This window comes from Drosophila novamexicana, unplaced genomic scaffold (assembly GCF_003285875.2).
Source record: "Drosophila novamexicana strain 15010-1031.04,08,12 unplaced genomic scaffold, DnovRS2.1 tig00004555-arrow-pilon, whole genome shotgun sequence".
NCBI classification, from domain to species: domain Eukaryota; kingdom Metazoa; phylum Arthropoda; class Insecta; order Diptera; family Drosophilidae; genus Drosophila; species Drosophila novamexicana.
The window spans coordinates 4,255,230-4,279,056 of record NW_020825052.1 but is presented as its reverse complement, the minus strand read 5'-3'; the positions used below and the strand labels follow the sequence as shown (position 1 = coordinate 4,279,056).

The following is a 23,827-nucleotide window of genomic DNA, read 5'->3' as shown; positions in this document are numbered from 1 at the left end:
TTGGGGGCCAGCAAAAGCAATAACAACATCGCCAACCACCACAAAAGCATAAGAAGCTGCGTAAATATATTGTCCCGTCGGCCTTCGGAGTAGAATGGGGAAGGGGGTTACCTACAAACAGGACACTATCCAGAAACAAGCCGTGGGCGTTGCGCAACTGAACAAGGACGTGGACGCGGATGAGTGCGACGCTGTTAGTCGAGCGTGCCTGGCGGCTTTTAATGCGTGCGTCTATAAATTTTGCACGCCTTTTGTGGCTGGGCGGATGGTGGGCGGTGCACGTGGCCTGGCCAGTTTTTGAAACTGTCAAATTGTTACTGTTTCTGCTCCTTTGGGGGTAGTCGAGCAGCGTTATTGCTACAGGAATTATTTATTTATTTTTTTCGGTTTGGTTACTTTTTACAAAATCTCAACAGTTTAAAATGCGGCTCAAAATTAGAGCTGCATGTATTAAGAAAATAGATTATAGGTGGGAATATATATCGCCCCCTATCTTCTAAGTTTAACACAGTTTATTCTTTTACCAACTACACTCATTTTGATCGTTTTATTTCAGTTCGTACACAGTACTCGAATGTAGCGTGCATTATCATTCATGTCATTAGCTTTGGGATTCACAAATGATTCCGAATTTTCTCAATTCTTCTCTCAGCAGCTTTTGTTATTTCTGACTATGTATTATGTGAGGACGTAACATCAAGGTTCTTTCATATTGCTGGGTCCTCATCATCCTTTTTCTTGTTAGCTTCTTTGGCTTAAAAGTCACAATCATATAACGTTTTTATATCTCATTTGATGTGTTACGTGGGATCTTGTAAGCTTTCGTGCTCTTGATCGTCCATAGTTTCAACGTCGGTACTTGTTAATTTCTAAACCTAAATCAAGGTTTTTAATGTTTCTGACTCTTAATTATCCATTGTTTCAATATCAAAATCAATCAATGCTGCTGACTATTAGCTTTCAAGAGCTTCAAATTAATCGTCTTTTCTGTTTCTGATTTTTTTACAACATCCTCAACCTTCGGATTATTTTTAAACATTTTTGACTCTTCCCTATGCCCCATGGATTGAACATTCATATATTTAATCGGATTTCTTAATGTTTCTGACTCAATATCATCGTTTACAGATTGAACATGTAGATTTTTTAGTGCTACGTAATTTTCATGGCATTCGTAAGTTTCAACGGGATTGTGTAATATTTTTAGCTTTTCTAACTTCTGAATGCTTAGTAGTTTGTTGGTCTTCATCTTTATCTAAGCATTCTAATTCAAGATTATATACGGATTCAGCATTGGGTTTATTAAATGGTTCTGTATCTTTGTTGTCTCTAAAAGATTCGACATGGACTTTCATTAATATTTTTGTATCCTCATCCACATTGCCATTTTCTATTGTTTTTAATTCATCCTCATCCTTCACAAATAGCTCAACTTTAACATCAGGATTATCTTCTACTTCTAAAAGTTTTTCTTCACCCTTTATGAAGTCAACTTTGGTATTATTTACTATTTGTAAGACTCCTTCATGTTTCTCAAGAGATTCAACATCGACATTGCTGAATGGATCTGTCCCGTCTATATAATCAAGGGATATAAAATGGGAGGACAATGAATGTCTCATGCCATCCTCAGTGAATTTAACATTGGGAATTACTTCCATTTCTAAATTATTTTCATTGTTATTCAAGTACTCAAGATCAGAATTCTTAACTATTTCCGGCTTCTTTTCATTTTCCTTAAGGGATTTAACAGCGGTATTTATTTTTTGCTCCTCTTCATTATCTCTCATTACCCCTTCATTTTCCTCCAAGGATTCATCTTCGGAATTCCTTGAGGATTCTGCCTCTTCAATACTGTCATAATATAATTTGACATCGGCATTTTCTACTGTTATTAGATCCTCTTCATCATCCTGCTTTTCTTCACGAGCATCGAAATTCAGTGCCTCTTCCGACACTTCTTCACCTTCTTCAGAGGATTCAGCTTCGGCATTTATGAATGGTTCCGTCACTTCTTTATAATCATTAATAGATTTAACATAAGTTGTTGACTCTTCATCATCATCTATGTTGTCAACATCAGGTTTACTTATTATTCCAACATCATCAGTTTCTACCGTTGGCTTCACGCCATAATTCTTTTCTTCCACCTTCTTAAGATCGATATTCTGCACAACTTCCGACTCTTCGTTTTCCTTAAAAGATTCAATATCGGAATCCATTGAGGTTTCTGTTTCTACTATATCATTATCAAAAGATTCAACATCGGTGTTCTCTTCTGTTTTTAACTCTTCCTCGTCATCCTCCTTGCTCTTATCTTCATGACTTAATATTATTTCTGATTGATCTTTATCTTCCTCAATGGTTTCAACATCAAAATTCTGTACCTCTACCGTCTCTTTATCTGCATCAAAGAATTCAACATCGGAATTATCTTTCTTCCCGTCATCGTGAGAGTTCTCAGCATCAGAGTTTATTATAATTTCGAAGTTTTCTTCAACTTTATCTACCTCGTCTTCATCTTTATCTTCATCATCTTCACCTTCAACATCTTCATCATCTTCATCATCTTCATCATCTTCATCATCTTCATCATCTTCGTCATCTTCGTCATCTTCGTCATCCTCATCATCCTCTTCCTCCTCATCATCTTCGTCTTCATTTTCAACATCGAAATTCTTTAGGGATTCGATATTATTATCAGAAGTAAAGGATGCAACATTGACACTCTCTACTATTTTGACCTTTTGTTTAATATTTTTTGATATTTTTGAATCGCCTGCATTACCCCGATTTGTTAACGGTTCTGTGTCTTCTTCATCATCAAAGGTGTCGGAAGTCTTTGGTGTTTCTAACTCCTCTTCGTTATCCTTAAAGTCAACATTGTGATGCTTTAATTGTGTCGTTGCTTCTTCATCATTATTTTGGCATCCAACATCAGGATTCTTTAATTCATCTGAATCTTCTTCAGAATCCTCCTCTTCTTTATCATTGCCATCGGAACTCAGTAATGGTTCAGTTATGTCTTTTTCATCTTCAGAGGATCTAGCAGCGAGACTTTCTGACTCTTCATCGTCCTCTACAGTTTCAAGATCGTTCACAGATTCTGATAATTCTGACTCTTCATTATTATCATCGACGCACTCTTCATAATTTTCAGAGTATTCTTCATCGGAATTTTGTACTTTTTCAGATACTTCTTTGTCATCTTCAAAACATTCCACACCCCGATACCTAAATGATTCTGTGCCTTTATCAGCATCGCTATTCGGTAATATTTCGGATCCTCTATTATTATTATGCGAGGGTTTGTTTATTTTTTTTGGTTCATCTTCATTTTTATCTAAATATTCAATATCGGAACCGCATAATGATTTTGTGTTCTCCTTCCTTATTCTAACCTTAGGACTCTTTAGTTTATCTGCCTCTTGTTCAACATCCTCAGAATATACAACGTCGGAGTTCCGTGATAGCTCAGTTTCTTTATCATTAATATCACCATAAGAGTTTTCTTCAATATTCTCATTACTGGGGGCTTTTAATGTTTCAGAGCATTCATCCCTTTCAAAAGTTTCGATATTGGAATTCTTTTCAATATCGGAATCATCTCTATCATCGGAATCGTATTCAGTATTGGAATTGCTTAATGTGTCTTTGCAATTAGGATGCTCTATTATTTCCGAATCCTCGTCATCATCCTCGAAGGATTCTACACCGGGACTACTAAGCGTGTCTGAATCTTCATCATCCTCAAAATATTCATACTCAGAATACCTAAATGACTCCATATCTTCTTTATCCTCAAAGAATTCGTCATGTGCATACTTAAATGAATCTTCAAGGTCATCATCAGAGGTTTCGACATCGAGGTTTATTAGTTGTTCTCGCTCTCCCATCCTTTCGATTTCATTCGATTCCCCTTTGTTTGTCTGTGCAAAGATCGATTTCAGCTTTAGAATGTCTAAAAATTCGAGCCATTCCGTGTATTTAGCATCGTTAGTAGATGTTTGCTTTGACTCCTTTAATGCATAATCAGCTCGCTTGACACAGAAACCCAGCAGGAGGTTTCTTCGTGTAATACATAATGTATAGAATGGGGTTCCCCTGCTGGCATATGCCTTGATCAAGAAATCTTCACTGCTTAGCTCTGATCTATTGGGCTCTGTTGCCGTGACACTGCTATTATGGCTGTTAGTCGTTTTTTGTTTCTCAGGATCATATTCTTGAACCAAGCGCTCGAAATCCCAAATGGTCATCTGGCAGTCATTGCCACCTACCATTAACAGTTTATTATCCAGCGCAAACTTAATGCAGTTAATGGGTGCAGTGTGATGAGACAGGCAGCGAACCAATTCCTCTTTATCAGCATCCCAAATAATAAGAAAGTTATCGTCAGCTCCGGAGGCCAAGTATCGTCCACACATGGAGTAGGCCAGATCATTAATAGTACTTCTGTGACCACTGAAAATGCGTACCTGAACGGCTTTAACAATGTCCCACATGCGCACAGTGCAGTCGGCGGAGCCAGTGGCCAGGTAATGCCTGTTTGGATGGAACTGACAGCAGACAACCTCCGCCAAATGTCCGACAAGTATGCAGACTGACTTCTTGCTATCCTGCGTCCAAATGCGTGCCGTGCGATCATCCGATGCTGTAGCGAAATAATAACCTAACGGTGCATAGCTAACGCTGTAGACAGCCCCACAGTGTCCCGGATAGACGACAACGCAGCTCCAGGAGAGCAGGCACCAACAACGCACAGTGCGATCCTGCGCGCAGCTGAGCAGGAAACGATCATGTGGAGCAAATGTGCATCCGTACACGGCTCCTTGGTGTCCATAGAGTGTGCGTCTTGTTTTTCTTTTGGTCGCGTCCAACATGCTCTCGTCTATGCCGGACATGCTTGTGTCAAGCCTCTTAAGGCACTTGGCCGACTTGATCTGCACCAATTTTGAGGCTGTCAGCGCGAAAACGTGGATTGCGGAGGAGGCGGTGCCAATTGAGAGCATTGTGGTTTTGTTGGAGAATGTGGCACAGATTATAGTCTCAACACTCTCAAGTGCCGTGTATAGATAAGTCGATGGCAGGTTGTTGCGGTTAAGCGGCACCCGGCGTTCCTCGTCGTCTTTATGGCGTTCCAAATCCCAACGCTTTGGAGTGGGAGTATAGAGACGATTGCCTGATGGTAAATGAACGTTTCTCGTGGGAGATGGTTTGTCCTTCTTAAAGCGTCTGCGCCGCATTGGTCGCGGACTGCTCTCTTTATTGTCTTTGATTGTTTCGGGAGTAGCCCAGAATATTTTATCCAAAATAACAGAGCCAATGCGACTATGCTGACGGGGTTCGCCGTTGTTATAGTCAGGATATAGGTCGAAATGCCTTATGAAGGTCATCTGTAGGGAACGACTCCAGGACTCCATGCAGAGCAGCAATACATAGTAAGTCTCTTCAAACATGGAGACTGGAACCTGTGCGTTTTCGTCGCTGATCAACTTTCTAGCCTTATTGGGCATATCACCCGGGGTTTGCAATACCATTAGCTTATCCACACGAGCCATGTATGAATGATCAATATAACGTAGACAGCTCTCCACAAACGCCTTGCCCTTTCGGTACTTCCCGCTGGAAATCATTCGGAGATAGACCACTGCCAACGTTGGATACAGAAGATTGTATATTTCATACTTAAAGCGATTGGGAACTCTATCGATAATCTTGCGAATCTCATGAAAGAGTTGCTCGTAATCGTTTAGCAGATTTGAATAAGGTAGATCCGAATTCGTATGGTCTTCATCATCGTCAGAGTTAAGCTTGTCATCTTCAAATGTGCTATCATCTTCGTAAAAATCTCTGTGACCATCATTTTTCGACGCTTGAGACTTACGTCGCCAAACCGAATCATCGCTGTCCGTGTCCTTAGCTGAACGTGGCGAAAACATATTACTGCCAGGTGAAATGTTGCACTTCTCATCTCTCTCCTTCGGAGTACTTGACATTTTCGTTAATTTCTCTTCGAGGTGTCGTTTTTTCTCTGCGCAACTAACAGAAGAAGATTCTCTGCTTCCTGAATTTCCTGGGCTATTATTATCGCCACTTTGCGTGCGTGAATCAATGTTAATTTTTTGTTCCTCAGCTGATTGGCTTTTTGGAGATGCACTGGATTTGATTGGCGACTCACTTGTTTCCGTCAATTCCACAGGCTTTAAATTGGGAAATATGGGGTCTGTTGCTTGCATCGCCTCTGCGATAAACGAAAGCGGTTCTTGCGAAAGCGGTTGGCTAAATTATATGAGGTTAAATACTAGTTATCTGAGGTACTTATTATAAATTTATATGTGAATCACCTCTTGTGAGTGGAGTTATTCTTTCTAGATGAGGTTTGTTGGTTCAATAATCGTTGCATCAGCTGAACTTTTGATGGTGTTGGAAACTTCGTTGATTTCGAACTCTGATTCGTAGCTTTCGGGGCAGAATCTAAAAGGAAGTTGGTTAAGAATTACGTATGGCATGATATTATGGCTGTGCCTTGTCACAAAAGATCCTCACCAGTAGTGGGCCTAACATCATCCAAATTCACAAGTCCTGCAAGGGCGACCTCCATATTTAAGATATTTGGATTTTTATCACAGTTCGGGGACAAGTGTTTGCGACTTAATTTCTTCACTCTCCCACTAGACTCGCCCTCCTTTTCCAAATTGTCATCAGAATTTTCAAAGGAAATGGGTGAATAAGATGAATGTGATTCGTCATTGGAATCGTCTATCTGTCCAATTTCCGATGATATCGAATCGCTAAATTCGAAATCGGAATTATCGCAACTTTCAGCATTAGATTTGCTGCTTGCCACCGTATCGCTTAATTTTTGTAGGAGTGAGTGTTTCCTATCTTTAAACAGGGCTTTTCGAGGGAGCTTTGCCAAAGCCTCTTCAATATCATCATCGGAACACAGTTCGTCTTTTCTCGATTTTGTTGTCGTTAGTGTTGCCAATAACTCTTCTTCGAAACTGGAAAGCCGTTGAGCTGTTAGTTCTTTATTTTCCATTTCCTCTTTGTCCTCGAAAGCATCATTAGTTCGATTAGTTTTAGGACTGTATTTATTGACCTGTTCGTTCACCGAACTTTGGAATACTTGCATATCATTGAAACAAATGGGTTGTACGATTGTATCTAACTCAACATCTGAATCTGGAGGCTTGAATGAGTTATACTGCTGATTATCAACGTTATTCGGCAGATCAAATGATTCCACAAATTGCATATCGTCGTTGAACATAAATGGGAGTCCAAAAGTATCCCCAATACCCACATCTGACGGTAAGGGCTCTAGACTGCGTTCGGTTTTTGACATCGTAACGTTAGTTAGATCTGACCGAAAGTCCTTGAAGCTACATACTTCAGATTCTTGTGACGACGAGCTTGGTGTGTTCGATGATAACTGTAAACGAATATTTTAATTGTTGCCGATATTGTTCATAGCATATCATATTTTCAGACTGTCATATCCTTGGTGCCTTGGTGCACGCCGTCCAGATACAATATGATTATTTACTTACTGATCTTTCTGTGTCTGCTCTTTCGCCATCACCAATTGGAAATTTCTCTGTTTTTGTTTTCTTTCGCGATTTATTTTCATCTTCGGTAACTGGTCGCTTTTTAGCGCTTTGTTTTTTCATAATTAAAACACCTATTTATAACTCTTGAGCAAAATCTGTATAAATTTACAGAAGAAAAAAAGCAGAAGACTCGAGGCTGTCAAAAATAGTACATCGATTCACACTGCGACTAACTATCTAAAGTAACTGCTTTGGAATGATTACTATCAAAATTACTATCGATTTAAAAATTGTTATGAATGTGTCAAGACTGCAATTTCTACAGTGATACTCAAATCACAATTCCGCTCATCTCTAGATTTAGCACGTAGTTGATTGTTGATAGCCGCGGTCAGTAGATAAAAAAACTCATATGAATAACAGATTTATATTTAAATAGTTCTTAACGTTAGAACGTTTTTTAACGGTATTAAAGAAGCATTGATTAACTGCGTTACATGGTTACATGAGAAATGCTGTACATTAAGTTATGTCATATAATCCAATAAGAAACCCAGCATTTCCCAGTAAACGGCTGCTGCACTTTGAATGTGATTCAGCCCGAATGATGACATGATTTAATTCAATGAAATATTACAGCATCGAAATGCGAAAACTGTGCGCGTTGAGGAAATAGATGCCATATGTAGATACTCGGAGATTGGCAAGGCAGCTGGGGCTTGTCTTTTGGACAGTTTGAAGGCGAAATTATAATGCACAAATGTATTTAATTCTACGAGTACATATGTACATGCAAATGTCAAAACTCAAGGGCTATCATTAGATACGGACAATTAGAAACAAAGCCTCATTATTTGCAGCAGCAACAACAATATCAAAAACAACAACAACAACAACGACAGCATCAGCAGTTGAACCGCAAGCGAATCACTTGAAATGAAATGCAGCCCATAAATAAATCACATCACATTGGACCGCATCTGTTTGGATGGGATCGAGTTTATGCAACTGCAAAATAATCCATTGTAAAGTGTCGAAAAAGTGCAATTGAAATGCAAATCAATGCAAATCGATACTTGAATCATCATCAACAGCAACAGCGATAAATGATTCATGCCCCGCACGCGAGCCACATTCAAATGCAAATGTGAATGCAAAAATTTGCAAGCAAACTCGATTTTGGGTGGGTCTTTTAGGAGCTGAGGCCGGCGGCGAAGGCTACCCGCTGATGTGCGAACAATCAAATAAAAATAAAATGCACCGCACCACAATAAAAACTGCAGTGCAAAATAAACACAACAAACAATGAGATATACACACAAGTACAAAGGTGAACGCGGTGGCAGATTTTTGCACTTCCGGTTAACTGTTGCTAATTCGATTAGAGAGTTAGAAACAAAGTTCTGAAAGGGCAGCCAAAGCAAGCGCAGACGCAACTTATGCAAATGCTGCTATGAGATTCATGTACGAGGTCTGCCTGGCAAGTTTACTCCTTGGGGACAAATAAGTATATAGACAGTCGAGATTCTGTAAATTGAATTAAAGAATTTTTAGTTCGTTAATCGTTTCACACGCGTTGCTCTTTTGTGCTTGTATTGCCAGCACCGACGGCCTCTCACATTCAAATTCAAACTCAATCATATCCTGTCATAAGGCTCAAGCCTCTTTTGTGTGCCCATCAGAACTTGTTTGTGCTTTAGCTTAACCCCTTTCAGCATTGTGCCCTCGCTTCCTGAATTTATCCCAGACATTGTCATGCTAATTGCCGGCCATGAGAAGGCTGAGATTCGAATCTGAGAGTTTTTTTTGCCAGGAGACAGTCGACAGTCAGGTAAGATTGTCGCTGATCACGTTAAATTTGTTCAGGATACGTTTATTCAGTTTGTTCTTATATGTCCTTGCGTGAAGTTCTATGAAACTTTGAAATAGTGCATGTGCTCGAGAACTAAACAAGTATTCGAGTTGTGTTTTATCATAGCTTAACGAAATGTTTATATGAAATACGAAGAAATTTTTTAATTCTGCTTTAACGTTAATAAATTATAGTCTTAAAAAAATGAGCCCAAAATCGTGTTTTCAATACTCAAAAAAACTTAGCGTGTTCTGGTTTTAGAAAAATATCGTATCCACGCCCCCGCAGCCTTAAATATGACAAGCAATAACGCGGCCTCTGGCGCAATTTAACACCAATTACAATATCCGTTACATCTAATTATTGTAAGCGCGCCCACAAGCAAGCCACTTGGCCAGGAAGAAAATTAAAGAAAAACATCCAAGAGAGAAATACAGAAGGAAACCGCAAAAGACAAACCAAAGACCGGCCGTCGCCCGTTGCGCTGGTGGTTGGGCGCAGATTGGTCGCCATTTGTGGTTGCCAGGACATTAACAATGGTAACTACTCAACGAAAACAACAACAGCAAGGACAACATCAAGTCCAAATGGCGCCCATAAAACAACAGAGCAGAACCCAGAAAAGCCATGAAATATGACGATGATGGAACCTGAACCAGGGGGCATCAGAACTGCGGCTGGGACCTCAGTTGTGTAGTTGGTTAGTTGGGTGGGTGTGTTTGTGTGCGAGCGTGGAGTGTGGAGTGTGGAGAAACATTTCTTAATTTTCAACAGTTTACGCTGAAAGCTTTCAGCGCTCAAATGACGCACACTGCTGAGCGTTCGTCCTTAGCCAGTGTCCTGGCCAGGGAGACGATGATCTAACGCCATTATTTCGCTGCCAAACGACAGGCAGTTGTTAATGGGGCTTACCACTTAAGCGCGACGGCATAAAATAAACACGCTGCTACAGTCCTGCCCCCTTCCTCCCACCGATTCTCGTCACGGATGTCCTGGCAAATTAATTAACATAGCGCGCGTTCGCCTGCAGCTTTCCTACGGCATTGCTTGGGGTTTCTTTTCTTTCTGTTTGTTTTTTTTTTTACTTTTTACTTTTCTTGTCTTTTGGCGGTTTTGCTGGCGCTGTTTAATTGTGTGGCACTTCGTGTCCTGTACGCAAGGAAGTCGGCCAGCGGCAGTTTGACAATTAGGAAACGTTTAAAGTTTGCCTAAACTTGAGTTGGGGCGCGGTTTTCTCGGGTTTCGTTGATTACCGGGCGGAGCCCACAAGCTCCGGCAGGACATTGTGCATACGCGGCACGTCTCTACATCCGTTTGACACCTTTGCGACCCGTGGCCAGGAAATGAGCTGCCCCGTACGTGACTGGCTTCAGTAAAACCCATCTATGAAAATATTCGGTTGATTTTTTCGATGCGAAGTTTTGGCAGCATTTCTCAAGAAGTTGCCTGACTTGCAGTTCTCTGGTGTCTGAACACAGCCAAACGAGTTACTCACGAAAAGACATGCCACTTTAAGATATTTCAGCCCACTGTTCCCAATTGTCTCTGATGGCACTGTTTAAAATTTCGAATTTGTGCATTCGCTCAATTTCCTTGAGTCCATAAAGTAATTACCCCCAAACAACTGAAAGATTCGGCATAAATTTGGTGCCGTGGCGGGTAGCCAGGTCCTGCCGGTATAATTAGTGGCCCATTGATGCTGCTACGTGCCAAGCACAACGCCTTGTGGCAAGGACAAGCCTTGAGAATCGCCGAAGCGTCGGCCTTCCATAATTGCAATTAAAATGTGCGCCGGGATGCCGCGCGTGCAGAGCAAACACTTTGAGGCAGTGCGCGAAAAATAAAAACGCAGAAAAACTGACAATCAGAAACATTGTGCAAATTAAAATATAATTAGAGATAAACAAGCCAAAACAAGTGGCAACGAGCTGGCAATTAGTAGAGACGAGGTCGCGTGGACGGTGGCGCCGCCTGTCGGCCAGCGGCAGTTGTACACGCACTTTCCACTGGAAATGTGTGACTGGAAATTAGCGTATCCTGAGGCAGCAGCCATGCCCCTCAACCACCGAGAGGCCTGTGCGTGTGCAAGCGAGTAAGGAATAAACGCACATCGTGAGAGAGCATGTGAGACAGGAAGTCGCTGTCGCTGTCTCTGTCGCTGCGCTGCCGGCGTCGCTGCTACCTGGCAACTAACGAGCCAGTAATTTTGTGAGGCAGCATTAGCTGCCTCAAAGGCCTACGTCGAACTTCTGCGGCAGCTTTTTCAACGTCGCCTTGGCTACTTTAAGCCAACCTCGTCATCGTCTTTCATATTAAGTATACGCCGCGCCTGGCTTATGTGAGCACAAGTCTGGGCAGGGAGGGATTTGGACTGGGAGCACGCACAGGCCAGGGCTTGTGAGGGTCGTTTTTTTTTTTGCTGTTTTGTTGTTGAGGCCACACCTTCCGCAGGGGTGATTGAAACTGAAATTTTCTGCAGGCGCCGTCGACGTAGCTTTTACTTTTGTTTGCTTGGATTTTCGATAGAAAAAAAAGGAAGAACATTTTTGTTGTGTATAAATAAAAATCTACATTGGGTGGGAAACGAAATCTGCTTTATGAAATGTCAAAACTTCAAAGCAAATTTTAAGTTAAATGCAAGAAAATGAGAAAATATACACTTGAGTGCGTATGAAGAAATATTCTCAACTCCGCTGCCAGCAACGCGTGCTGCTGCTCCTTCTTCTTCTGCTTCTTGCTGTTTGTTTTGCGCCAGTTTTCCATTGTCCATTGCACGTTGTTAGGACTTTGTTGTTGTTGTTGTTGTTGTTGGTGCTGTTTGAGCTGTTGTTGATAGCCTTTATTAGTTGTTGGGCCCAAGCTTAGGCGCTTTACATTTTCTTTTCCACTTCCGGTTTGGGAGAAAAAAAATTTGATGCGAGATTTGGAAGCAGGCAGAAGTAGCAGGATTTACCAAGGGAGCGTGTGCGTTGTATAAATTTATTGAAATATTAGAGCAGTTGTTAGCTGGACTTTGGCATACTTCCTGATAAAGGAGGGTAAGCGTATCTTGCTCTAAGTATACTAAAAGTCTCGAATTTTTAGTTAGGTTCAGATTATTAAATACCTACAAAAAACTAGTTTGACTAACATAATTATTTTCTCAATTTGTTATAGCATCCTTACTCAACTTGCGTATCAAAATCTGATTAAATAAACTTAAAATTTCAGATATTTTAGTATATGGTGGCATATAATATAAATATTTTGTAAGGTATTTAAGCGTCGGTTTCACAACAAAAATTTGTCCAGCTCATTTCAGTTTTTCTCGTTTCTTTTGGCTTACATTTCTCTTTTTCGACAGCAGATTTTATTAAAAAATTGTATATTAAATCAATTGCGTGCAGCTTTTGGTTAGGGTGTTGAATGTGCCCATGCATAAAGCGGGTGGGCCCGGAAGCGCCTCACGTTAAATGATATAAATCATATTATGGCTAACAGAAAACAGAGCATTTAGTATGGTTCCTCTGCAATTTAAAACAATTAGACCTATTAAGGCAAGGCAATTAAAACTAATTTAATTGACCCATTATATTGTTAAATAAAAAAGAATCCTTTTGGCCCATTAAGTTGTCAATATTTTGACATATTATGTCAGTTTCTTAGAGCAATAAAAGGAATGTTTTTGGCGTATTGCTTCTCAGTCTCTGGTAAAGGCTTCTATTGTTGACTGTTTTATTGTTTACATTTTCTTACAATGACCAAAACGGCTGTATCCCGGTTTTGTGCGATCGTGAAAGTCATTCGCTTTTGTGCAGGCTTCTGTGGCACAGATGTCTCTGATCCTAACTATCGAATGTGGGCGCTGACTTATGTTGTAATCACCTCCGTTATCTTCTTTTTTGCCTGTACCTTGTATACGATTTATGTGGGCGTGGTATTGAATAACGACTGGACGATAATATTGCAAGCATTTGCCGTGGCTGCTTCAGCGATTCAGGGTTTAACGAAGTTGTTGACCTGTGTGGCAAATGCGTCACTAATGCGTAACATACAGGGCACCTATGAGTCCATTTACAAGGAGTACGAGGGAAAAGACGGGGAATATACAAAATATCTGCACAAGCGCATCAATACCTTCTGGAACCTAATGGTGGCCTTCATATGGGTGTACACGAGTCTCGTGACCTTTATGATCTGCTATCCCTTGTTCCATTTCGTCGCCTACAATCAGAAGCTGATGGTCTTACATTTCCTAGTGCCGGGTATCGATCACAATAGCGACAGCGGACATCTGATGCTGATCACACTGCACATCATGTGCTTGATCTTTGGTGCATTTGGTAACTTTGGTGGCGATATGTACCTCTTTTTGTTTATCATCAATGTGCCGCTACTAAAGGACATATTTAGAGTGAAATTCGAAGAGCTCAACGAGCTGGTCCTGCAGAACGATAAGTATGAGGAGATGCACAGCATATTTTGGGAACTTCTGGCCTGGCACCAAAAGTATGTAAAGTATGTATGTAAAGTCAACATTCACGTCCCCTAAACAATCTCGATATAAGTTTAAATTTTTTAGAATTCTGCACGGAACGAAGAAAGTCTTCAAAACTGTTATGTTCGTCCAGCTTTCAACGGCTTGCGTCAGCATTTTGTGCACCATTTCTTGCATGTTTATGAAGGTCTGGCCCTCAGCTCCCGCCTATTTGATGTATTCGTTTATAGTACTGTACACCTTTTGCGGTCTGGGCACCATAGTGGAGAACACGGTAAGGATGTGTTAGCTGAAATCAGCTGAAAATTATCAAAAACTCCTCTATAGAATGAACACTTTACAAATGAAATCTACTCGACTTTGTTGTGGTACGAGCTGCCGGTTAAAGAGCAAAAGATCGTGATTCTCATGCTAGCCAAGTCGCAGAATGAACTGGTTCTAACTGCAGCTGATGTACTCCCACTTTCGATGGCTACTGCCCTGCAGTTAACCAAGGGTATATATAGTTTTAGCATGATGCTAATTACCTACTTGTAGAACGGGAAGCAAAAAAAATTTGATTTTCACATAAAGCTTACAGCTCTTTGTATAATAAATAAATATCTGTTTTATATATCATCAGAAAAGTTTAATAAATTTGACTTGTTTTTTTTTCCTCCAAAATAATTTTGATGGCGACATGTATTTGATCATCTTTGTCGTAATAATGATTGTTTTTATAATCTTAAATATCGCATTCAGTGCTCAAGTGAGCCCTTGGCGAGCGATCTCATATCTGATTCAGTATTAATACTAAGGATTGTGAAACATAGTATTTAAATTATTCCTTCTTCAAGGACAACTTGTCGCATATTCCCTAAATTGATTGCCCATATACACGCCACTATCCGAGCAGTGTTTTCTCCCTCTCCGTGGACAATATTTTGCATTCCATGTCAGCACAATGAGCTGCAGCTGATGCTGGATGTCTACAGTATGGCCAATCGACTGTCAGCTTACATGGAGCATGGATGTGACGGGGAGTGAGGCAGTGCTGCTCTGCTGATTAATTTCAGCTTTTTGTCTAATGAACTTGCCCGCAAGAATTTAATAAACATCGGTCTGCAGCTTTATTGGCCACAAAAAAATGACGGACGTCTGCCACAAAGTGTATAAAGTGAAATATAAAAACTGTGTAAAGACTCGTCTTCCAGATACCGCGTGCTTAATATATCCACTTCCATTTGGTTTATCGCATGACACAAGAATATTGTGGCAAAAGTCAAATTTGTATCCGTTAATTTTGTTTTTAACTCAATTTTTTCTCTTTTGAGAAGTTGAGTTAAAGCTGAGAATAAAGAGAACTACTTGCATTTTATGTAAACGTGAAAATCAAAAGGACACATTTATAATACCCAACATCAGCTGTGGCCACGGGGTATAAAATGAACAAGCAAAGAAAAATTCATCTCTGGTAAGTTGTAAAAATTGTCTTTTAATGCCACGAAAATCCAGCAGATTGCCACGTAGTGCTAATAAAATAAAGTTATGCCCAGGCATAAAAAATCTACTGAAAATTGTGAGAAATAGTGTGCGCTGCGTTTTTATTTTCATTTTTCTTTACTTAGAAAAAAAAATGGCGTAGAAAATTGTGTGCGCGCGCAAGTTGCCCCGCGCTGGGGCGCTAAACGCATCATTAATCAAATGTCCGGCGCCTAAGCACCGTTATTCATCATTGCCTCGGGATAAGGCGACCCCAAAGCTGTTCAAGCGCCGCCATATTTGTTCCTTCTGCGCGTATTTTTGTGGAGAAAAGTTGGAAAATTTCCACTTTTGATGAGGCATATTAAACGATATACACACTCTTCGGAGGTGTTCGACTTGTGGCCGGAAAAAGGTATCAAGAATTTTAAAAACTGGCGGAGAACATTTTTATTACAATCTTTCAGCTCTGGAATTCAATTAATTTTAAAGGTATTTCCACAACAATGCCATTTTCTATTATTTAATTTGAAATATTTTTCCTTTTTTTTATTTTTCTTTAGCTATTATTTACTGCCAATATTATTGCACAAATGATTATGTATTATTATTATTATGTATAAAACTGCTGTACAGATTAATGTAGCTCTCATAAAATGCGCTGCAACCCCATAAATTGCCCATCTGAAAAGAGCTCGAAGAAAATCCAAGGAGCTACACGTGTGTCTGGAGCATTAAGCCGAAGAAAAATCATCAAAAAAATATAAGAATTTTAGCCACCCTAATGGCCCATATCAATTTGGCTCAAACGCATGCTGCGGCTGATGGTTTTCTTCTTTTTTTGACCATTTTATCCGTTTTTTTTTTGTCAAGAATGTGGCCACTTTTAATGTACTAGACGACATTTGGAAAACGGCAACTTGTTTTTGTGGCCTGCCCGTAAATTTTTTGCATCATAAATCAGGCTTATATTTCAGTAAATCATCAAACATGCGACAACTTTTAGGGGCCACTGTTTACGCTCTTCCAATGCTGACTGCTAATGCTGCTAATGGAGTTTTTACATTAGAGATTGCTGCGCGTTGACTGTAGCTGATGTTTTTTTTATTTTAACATTATTTTTTGTCGTGTTCGGTTATCACAACAACATCAAATGTTGCTTGAACACCCCTTCAAGTGTCAGTTACATATTGTCGAGACAACAGAATGCTTCACTCTGCATTCAATCGGGAAAACGGGTCCCAAAAGGAACAAAAAATGAAATAATGCTCGTAAAAAGGTTGCTAACAAAACGAAAATGTTTCAGGAAAAAATTTGCATACGCAGCAGCCGATGAGGCAGCAGCTGAGCAGGATGCGGCTGCGGATGCGGTCCTTTTGCTATTCGAGTTGTTGTTGTCGTAATTTTTTGTCTATGCAGGAAGTGTGTGCACATTTGAAATGTTGTTGAAACTCAGGGAAAACAACGTCAAAGAAATGGCTACAAAAATGCGGCTAAACTTTGCCAGTCATTCGACAGCTGTCCAGCCAAAAAACGAAAAAAATCAAAAACCAAAAAAAAGTTCGACTTTCAACCCAACCTCCCCTTAACTTGGGTATACATATATATATATATATATATTTTTTTTTTTTCGTAAATAAAATAGGAATCATATGCAAATTTAAATTGAGTTTTCGATTAACCCTAAAATTCCAGTCGAACCCAACGAACAGCAAAATCATATTTAGTTACACTTCGGCAGGGTCTTGGCTCTCATTCGGTATTCGTTTTCACATCACGTCGACGTGTTTAAGTACGCATCATTTGCTGTTTGTTGTAATTTAATTGGTTTGCTTTTTGGCAGGTAACTTGCACCAGCCCCAGCATCTGCCCAGCCTCTTGCTCAACCGCTGAGCGGCTGCCAATGAGGCAACTAATTTATGCGCTTCTGAGACGCACGGCAGCCAAGGGGTTGAAGATTCGTGCATTACTTTGCGCACGTGCAGCCTACTCAAGAAGCTGCTTTATTAATTATTATTCTAATTAATAGGTAGAAGCAGACGATGTGACGGTGAAAAAAAATAAGACTAAAAAGCAGCCTAGCAGTCTGGCAATTTGCATATGAGTGACACAACAGGACATTTGCTTCCTGTCACGCAGGCTGCTGGCAGCCTCTGACAAAGGCCAAGGCGGCGATGAGACCCAAGTCAGGGCACGTTTTCTGAGAGTGGCTGCCTCCAGGAGCAGCAGGCCTCATGCATTATGCAAGCGAAGCCAAAGACGCGTGAGAAACTCCCAGGACGCTAATTGTCACGGCTGCCTACGGCTGATCTATGTCCGCAGCTGCTACAATCTGATGCCCAAACAGTTCGCCAAGAACCCAACTATAAGCTAATTATCAATGGAGCTCAACAGGTTGCAATATTAGCAAAAACGCCCCGACAATTTAACAAATCCACATTATCCCCTCGCTAAGGGAAAGGCAACAACCCTCGTTTGTAGCTGTTTGCCAATCGTTTATCGATCTCTTGCAGTTTTGCCAAATTGACAGCGTCAAATGTCAAAGCAATTAAGTCACAAAGTCGAACTGAGGGTCGTAATCCCTGTGTGTGTGTGTGTGAGTGTTTGTCTTTTGTGTCATTTACATTGTCATGTTTGCTAATTCCCTTTGTTGTGTGTTGCCTTTTTGCGCCTATTTTCGCAATTTCACTTTCACCGCAAGCCGCTTTCTTTTGTTAGCGGCCATCGAGGGTTGGCCTCTGAATAAAGTGTGCCAATTTTGGGTGTGCTAATTATGAAGTGCTTATGACAGCCACTGAAAGTCAGTTCAGGTTTTGTTTGTGTGGTGTTAAATTAGAAAACAATACGCATCTAGGGTTCTCTTCGAAAGGGAGGTTGCACTTAAATAGGCTTAACATTATTTAAATGTCTAACTTTTTACTTCTCTTGTACATTTGTAGAAGGCAAGCTGCAATAACATTTACTATATGTCTGTTCACATTATTGTTGCTTAGCTTCAATGAAATTCTTACAAATTCAGCACAAAACAATTTCGTTTATGGCATTTTTTCTTTTTTTTTTTTTTGGTACCAACTCCTCTGCCTTGGCCAGCAGCTACTCGGCCCACTTGTGGGGCGGCGGCTAAACGAAATTGGTTTTTAAAAATATTTCACATTTCAATTTTTCGCTTTCACTTTCCCCTAACCGCTACCCGCCTACCAGGATTGTGTAGGCCACGCCAGCTACCTTCGTGCAAGGTATGGGTGCGCATTATAATAAAAGCGACTGCCACTGTCAGTATCCTGCGTGCTGTATCCAGTGTCCTGTGAGAGCCTTGCAGGTTCGCAAACACGGCGTTGGGCCGGCCAAGCGATTTGGCTCTTACTGTCTCCACAAATAACAATCAAAATTTCCTGGCGTTGCTTTGGCAGCCGCTTCGTAATCTTGGAGCAGAGGATAAGCGAGGCTGTTGGCCTGGAAATTGCCATGCCGGTTGCCAGTGCCTACAGCCCTGCAGAAATTACAGGTGCCTAATGCAAATTTGTGTGTGGCATATTTTGTGGCTGATGTTTGTAAATTCAAATAAAAATAATTCGAAATTTTTTGTGCCACGTTTGCAGAAATCAATTTTTTGTTGCTATATACAACTAACCAAAAAAATAAAAAAAAGAGAAAGTCGCTGTCTGATGCTGATTCGATTTGTCTCAGTCTCAGTCGCAGTCTTCTGGCTGATTGTCATCATTCAGGCTGAAAAACAGATTTGGCTCCAATCAACGTGCACTTAATTTCGTTTATTTGATTGGATTTGTGTTTACATGGCTGCCTAAGCAGAGACGCACACACACACAACCCAAATTCAAATTCAAATTCGTTTTGAGTTTTTTGGTCGCTGCGGCAAATTAGAAAATCAAATCAGTTGCCCACTTGCTCTCTGCGTTTATGCAACAAAATTTATGAATATTGAAAAATGTAATAGAAATATTTGCAAAAAGTCTCGAGCAGCCCCACAACCAGCTACCCTCAAGCTCAGAGTCTCAAACATGCCAAAAAAAAAAAATAACATGGCCACGGAAGTTGTGCGCACATTTTTTTTCGACCATTTTTCCAATGATGGATTTTCGAAATTTTAATGGTTGCTCGCTGCTCGGCTGAGCAGGCGCTGCAGCGGCAGAGCCAAGTCCCGGCAAACAGTTCCCAGTCCGACTCACAGTCGATGTCAGAATCCCCGGCGCCTTCACGAGCGTCTGGCATTGTCAGGGGTGTGCCCGTGCCCGCCTGCCTGTGGGTGGTGTTTTTTTCTCTAATTTTTTTTTTTGGTTTTCCGTATTTTTTGCTTCGTTTTTTTCATTTCCTTTGTTTGGTAGCCATTGAGGGTAACGATACGGCTGTGCCACCACGCTGTGGGTGTAAACTTAAGGGATGGAATCGATATTTGTTTTCTATAACAAGCAGCAGCCACCCAACAGACGTCCGCCTAAGCTAATGCGCCTCGTGCGCGTCTCAGGGGCACATGACACAGCCCAGGCCCAGGCCCAGGCCCAGGCCCAAGCCCGAGGCCTGCTGATGTTTACTGTTGTAGCTGCTACCCCCAACCCGGCGGTCCACCTACCAGCCACCACCCCCGCTCGGCTTCGGCCGCTTCGGTCCTAATCAATATGCGCAAATGATAATTTTTAATGGCTTCCGAACGCGTTTGTTTATCGGCAACATTGCTGATTTGGCCATATTTGATTTTGCGCGCCCAGCGCAAATTTAATTTTAATGCCGTCGTCGTCGACGTCGACGCCTCGGCAACTAAACGGAAATTTAATTTCCAAGCAACTTTTGACGGCAACCTGAGCACTCCTTAACTCAGGGAGCCAGAGATCGCCCAGAGCCAGAGAGCTCCACTTAATGCCGCCCATATGCGGCGACTTTATGCTGGCTGTTGGTGCCTCAATTCTGATTCCGCGTCCCTGGTAGCGCCCTTTGTCTTCGGTCTGTAGCCCAATATTTAAATGCTAATTGCTTTTTAATACGGTAATTTTGGCTGCTCGACTGCTGTTCGAGGCGAGCTTATTGCGGATTAATTTTACAAGCTAATTTCTTATGTAAATGCCGCATTGCATGTTGTTTTTCCACAGAGCTCGGCGGGGCAGCTTGTCTTTTTGGAGGCAGGGTTGGGTATCGGGCAGGTAAAAATGCTAATTTGAGGGCGTTCGCCGTAATTAGAAGGTAATTTAAGTTATAATAAATATTCCAGTTGCAGCTTAAGTTGCGTGTTGCAAGTGGTGGTTGGGCAGCTCGATTGTCCTATAATGATATGCATTGACGGCGTCTGCTGTGCTTTAAGCTAGAGCTAAAGACACAAATCGTTTGCCATTGCTAAGGATCTAATCTTGAAAGAATTTTATCAGTACTGTTCATAAGCAGTATGTTGGGTATGACGAATGTTCATTCGACTGTGACTTGACTCTTTAAATATATGTATACTCATCGGAGCTGTTACACTGGGCGAGGTTACAGTCTTTAGAAATTGTAATGGCCAACTGCTGACCTCTTTAGAAAATCCCTGCTAATCACTAATTCCATAAGTACTTAAAGTAAGTGCTTAGTACTAAATAAAATATTGAATTAAGGCTTAAAAATACTTTCACACAGAACACTTTGATGCAGTATATCCCTGACATCATCAGGCGCAAAGGTAAAGTTCTGTCTATAAACTGAAAATCCACATATTGTATCATCAAAATATTTTTTCTTCTTACAAACAGCGGGAGATCAACAATTCCCAGCCTCTAACTGATTGCCACCTCACTTCTAGCTTAATGATATTTTATACAACTGCCAAACCGAACCTTGACAAAACAAAACAAAAAATCGCCGCTGATTATAAAAGTGAAATCGTATCCATGCTAATTTCGTGCCATCATTCAAAGAACAAAAACTGAAAACGAGCTGACAGGCCGAAAACTATGGGACAATCCCCCAAAAAGGCCCAGGCAGACGCAGACCGACAGATGCACGGCATATTAATCTCAAACAAACAGATAGCGTCGAGGCATTTCCTATCATACAATCACACACACATAGACAAAACTCCACTGCATAATCGTTATATAAAAAAAAAAGGAAATCTCGCTATAAAATCCTTTTTTTTTTTTGCCCTGTCTCTGGCTCGTTTAATGCTAAATTATATCCGTATGCAAATAAGTTTTTTCCCTTGATTTTTTCATTAAATCATGACGATTTGACAGAAAATGCTGAAAAAACAAGCGACGAGGAAAAAAATAGAAAGAGAACTGATTGCCATGCCCTCGATACGGGCACTGTGCAAAGAAAGGGTTGTCTAGCCTTTGTGCCCGAGGTCATAGGGCATAGGTACGGCAAAGGGCAAACGGGATAGGGGTAGCGCATTTAAAGCGACCTGAGACACATTTAGTGTGTTTGTTTGCTTGGCCCTGTTCGCTGTCATTTGTGCTGGGGGGCATTATCTGCAGGAAGGATGTCGTAGATGGATATGTCGATGGAAGTAGAGGCGATAGATTGCACACTACCTAATGGCTTTCGAAATTGGAGCTATTGTGAACATGCAGAAATGGTGCACTTAAATCTGCGTTTTTTTTATAGGGTAAGCAACAAATTAAGAACTTTAGATAGTCTATATATGTATTCAGATCGAATATTATACTCTAATTAATTGTTAACCTTATGAACTTAACAATAGCGTTCGCTTTCATTGGGCGTTCTATTACTGCACTCTTTCCATTCGTTCATAGTTTTCCCACTCCAGCTGTGCGCATTTCCAATAACTATTGATCTCCCAATCAACTGAAAGCAACCCCTAAATCAATATTCCATACACAATCTGAACACTGCAGCGCTCCCTAGCGTTAAGTGGCATACTAGCCAGTGCTTGTCAAACTGTAGACAACGCCTTCGGCTTGGTTTACCTTTCGATAATTTGGGCTTGCGCATGGGCTTATATAGGACAACGAGTGCAGTGTACTATAGACTGTCATTACACTCAACTACAAACTCATTAATGCAAAATAAACAACTGCAACAGGGCAAAGTGTGTGCATTGTAATTTGCATCGGACTCTCCCTCTCTCTCTCTATGTGTCTCTCTCATCCTATACATAAACATATCGATCCATCATCAACGAACCGCCAACTGACCCATAATAAGCTCGAAATTCGTATGCGTGTGCAACTGAAACTTGCAACTGGACCTGGCAGCCAACTTTCGATCAGTGACACAGGTTGCAAGTGGCGAGTTGTGTAAGCGCAATTTACAATTTGCAGTTGCCATTCCCAAGTTGCCGGTTTGCCCGTTGCCGGTTTGCCCGTTGCCGGTTGCCCATTGCCGGTTGCCGGTTGCCGTTACCCAACCCGCCCCACTTGGCGGCGAATGTCGCCTTGCAATTAACACAAGTGCCCAGCGACGATGTTCCCGTTCTGAGAAGTGCCTCCTCATCTCGTTGTCCTTCGCGTATTCAGCGGTTGCTGTTGTTGTTGTTCGAGTTGGGCGACGTCGTCGTCGTTGTCGTTGTCGTTGTCGTTGCTATCCTCGTTGTCGTACTTAATATCTGAGGCGTGCGTCACAAGCAGCGTGCGCGGCACTGTCATTAAAATAATGCATGCACATGTGAAGTATGTGGGCAGTCGGGGTTGCAGGATGCATCGCAGACAAAGAGTAAGTGAGAGCGAGAGCGGGATGTAGGTAGGAAGGTGTTTATTAACAGATCGTTTGCCCAGCGTTGTCCTCCGTACACTCTCGAGGGCTGAGCGTCATTGAAATGAAGCTCCTGCTGCAGCTCCTCCTCCTCCGTTCCCTTCTACAATTTCTGCAAACCATTCGACTTAATCAAGCATTCGAGCAGAAAATCATGCAAAGTGTCGACCAGCGCGCAATATGTTTAAAAATAAATATAATAACATAAATTATGAAATGTGTGTAAGTACTATATACGTATACAGGCACACTCACACACTGTAGGCTATTATTATTAGTAGTTTAGGGCCAGGTTTTTTGGCCCAGTTTACATGGCCCGGTTGCAGCTTTTAGCCTGATTGTCATCTTTATGAAGACATAACGACTCACGCAGCCAATGAAGCTCCTCCAGAAACGGCATCTGGCCCGGAGTCGGACTTGGCTTCTTGCGTGTAAAGAACCCAAGCATTGTAATTAGAATGCACAACACCAATGCCAGGGCTATTAAGTATATGGCAAAATTGAATTATGCGCTTTTGATGTTAATTTTTTGGCGCTTGTTGTAATTTGTTTTTGACATGAAATAGCTCACTAAGCTGACCAAGAAACAGGAAGGCTAATATAAATAAATATATATGTAAATATTATGTGTATAAATACATAAAAATAGCGCCAAGTTTTTTGCTATCAATTGTAAACTTCAATATATATAAATATATATTTCCATTTAAGCCCTTGATATATTAAGGTGAAGAGAAAATTAATTTTTTCTGCGATTAAAACCGACGAACCTCAGTTAAATTAAAAATC

The 23,827-nt window shown here is 41.0% G+C and overlaps 2 protein-coding genes across 2 annotated transcripts; one reads left to right on the top strand and one right to left on the bottom strand.

Annotated features, from left to right (window-relative positions):
- Window positions 1-1,507: 1,507 nt before the first annotated feature.
- Window positions 1,508-7,703, bottom strand: LOC115770338. The gene is made up of 6 exons (XM_030715575.1): window positions 7,554-7,703; window positions 6,547-7,435; window positions 6,345-6,474; window positions 2,624-6,279; window positions 1,656-2,404; window positions 1,508-1,576 (listed from the first exon to the last, which is right to left on the bottom strand). Exons 1-6 carry the CDS (start codon window positions 7,671-7,673, stop codon window positions 1,508-1,510), a joined length of 5,613 nt encoding a protein of 1,870 aa, XP_030571435.1. The 5' UTR covers window positions 7,674-7,703.
- A 5,438-nt stretch (window positions 7,704-13,141) lies between these two features.
- Window positions 13,142-14,419, top strand: LOC115770336 (odorant receptor 67d). The gene is made up of 3 exons (XM_030715574.1): window positions 13,142-13,902; window positions 13,967-14,156; window positions 14,210-14,419. Exons 1-3 carry the CDS (start codon window positions 13,142-13,144, stop codon window positions 14,417-14,419), a joined length of 1,161 nt encoding a protein of 386 aa, XP_030571434.1.
- The last annotated feature ends 9,408 nt before the right edge of the window (window positions 14,420-23,827 follow it).

Bases quoted from the DNA above. Each gene is read 5' to 3' on its own strand.
- LOC115770338 (XM_030715575.1), bottom strand. From the start codon at position 7,673: ATGAAAAAACAAAGCGCTAAAAAGCGACCAGTTACCGAAGATGAAAAT. The intron at 6,280-6,344 runs GTGATTCACATA...CATATAATTTAG, and splicing joins AATAACTCCACTCACAAGAG to CCAACCGCTTTCGCAAGAAC. The intron at 1,577-1,655 runs GTAATTCCCAAT...TTGATTATATAG, and splicing joins AAAATAATTTAGAAATGGAA to ACGGGACAGATCCATTCAGC.
- LOC115770336 (XM_030715574.1), top strand. From the start codon at position 13,142: ATGACCAAAACGGCTGTATCCCGGTTTTGTGCGATCGTGAAAGTCATT. The intron at 13,903-13,966 runs GTATGTATGTAA...TAAATTTTTTAG, and splicing joins TGGCACCAAAAGTATGTAAA to AATTCTGCACGGAACGAAGA. The intron at 14,157-14,209 runs GTAAGGATGTGT...ACTCCTCTATAG, and splicing joins GCACCATAGTGGAGAACACG to AATGAACACTTTACAAATGA.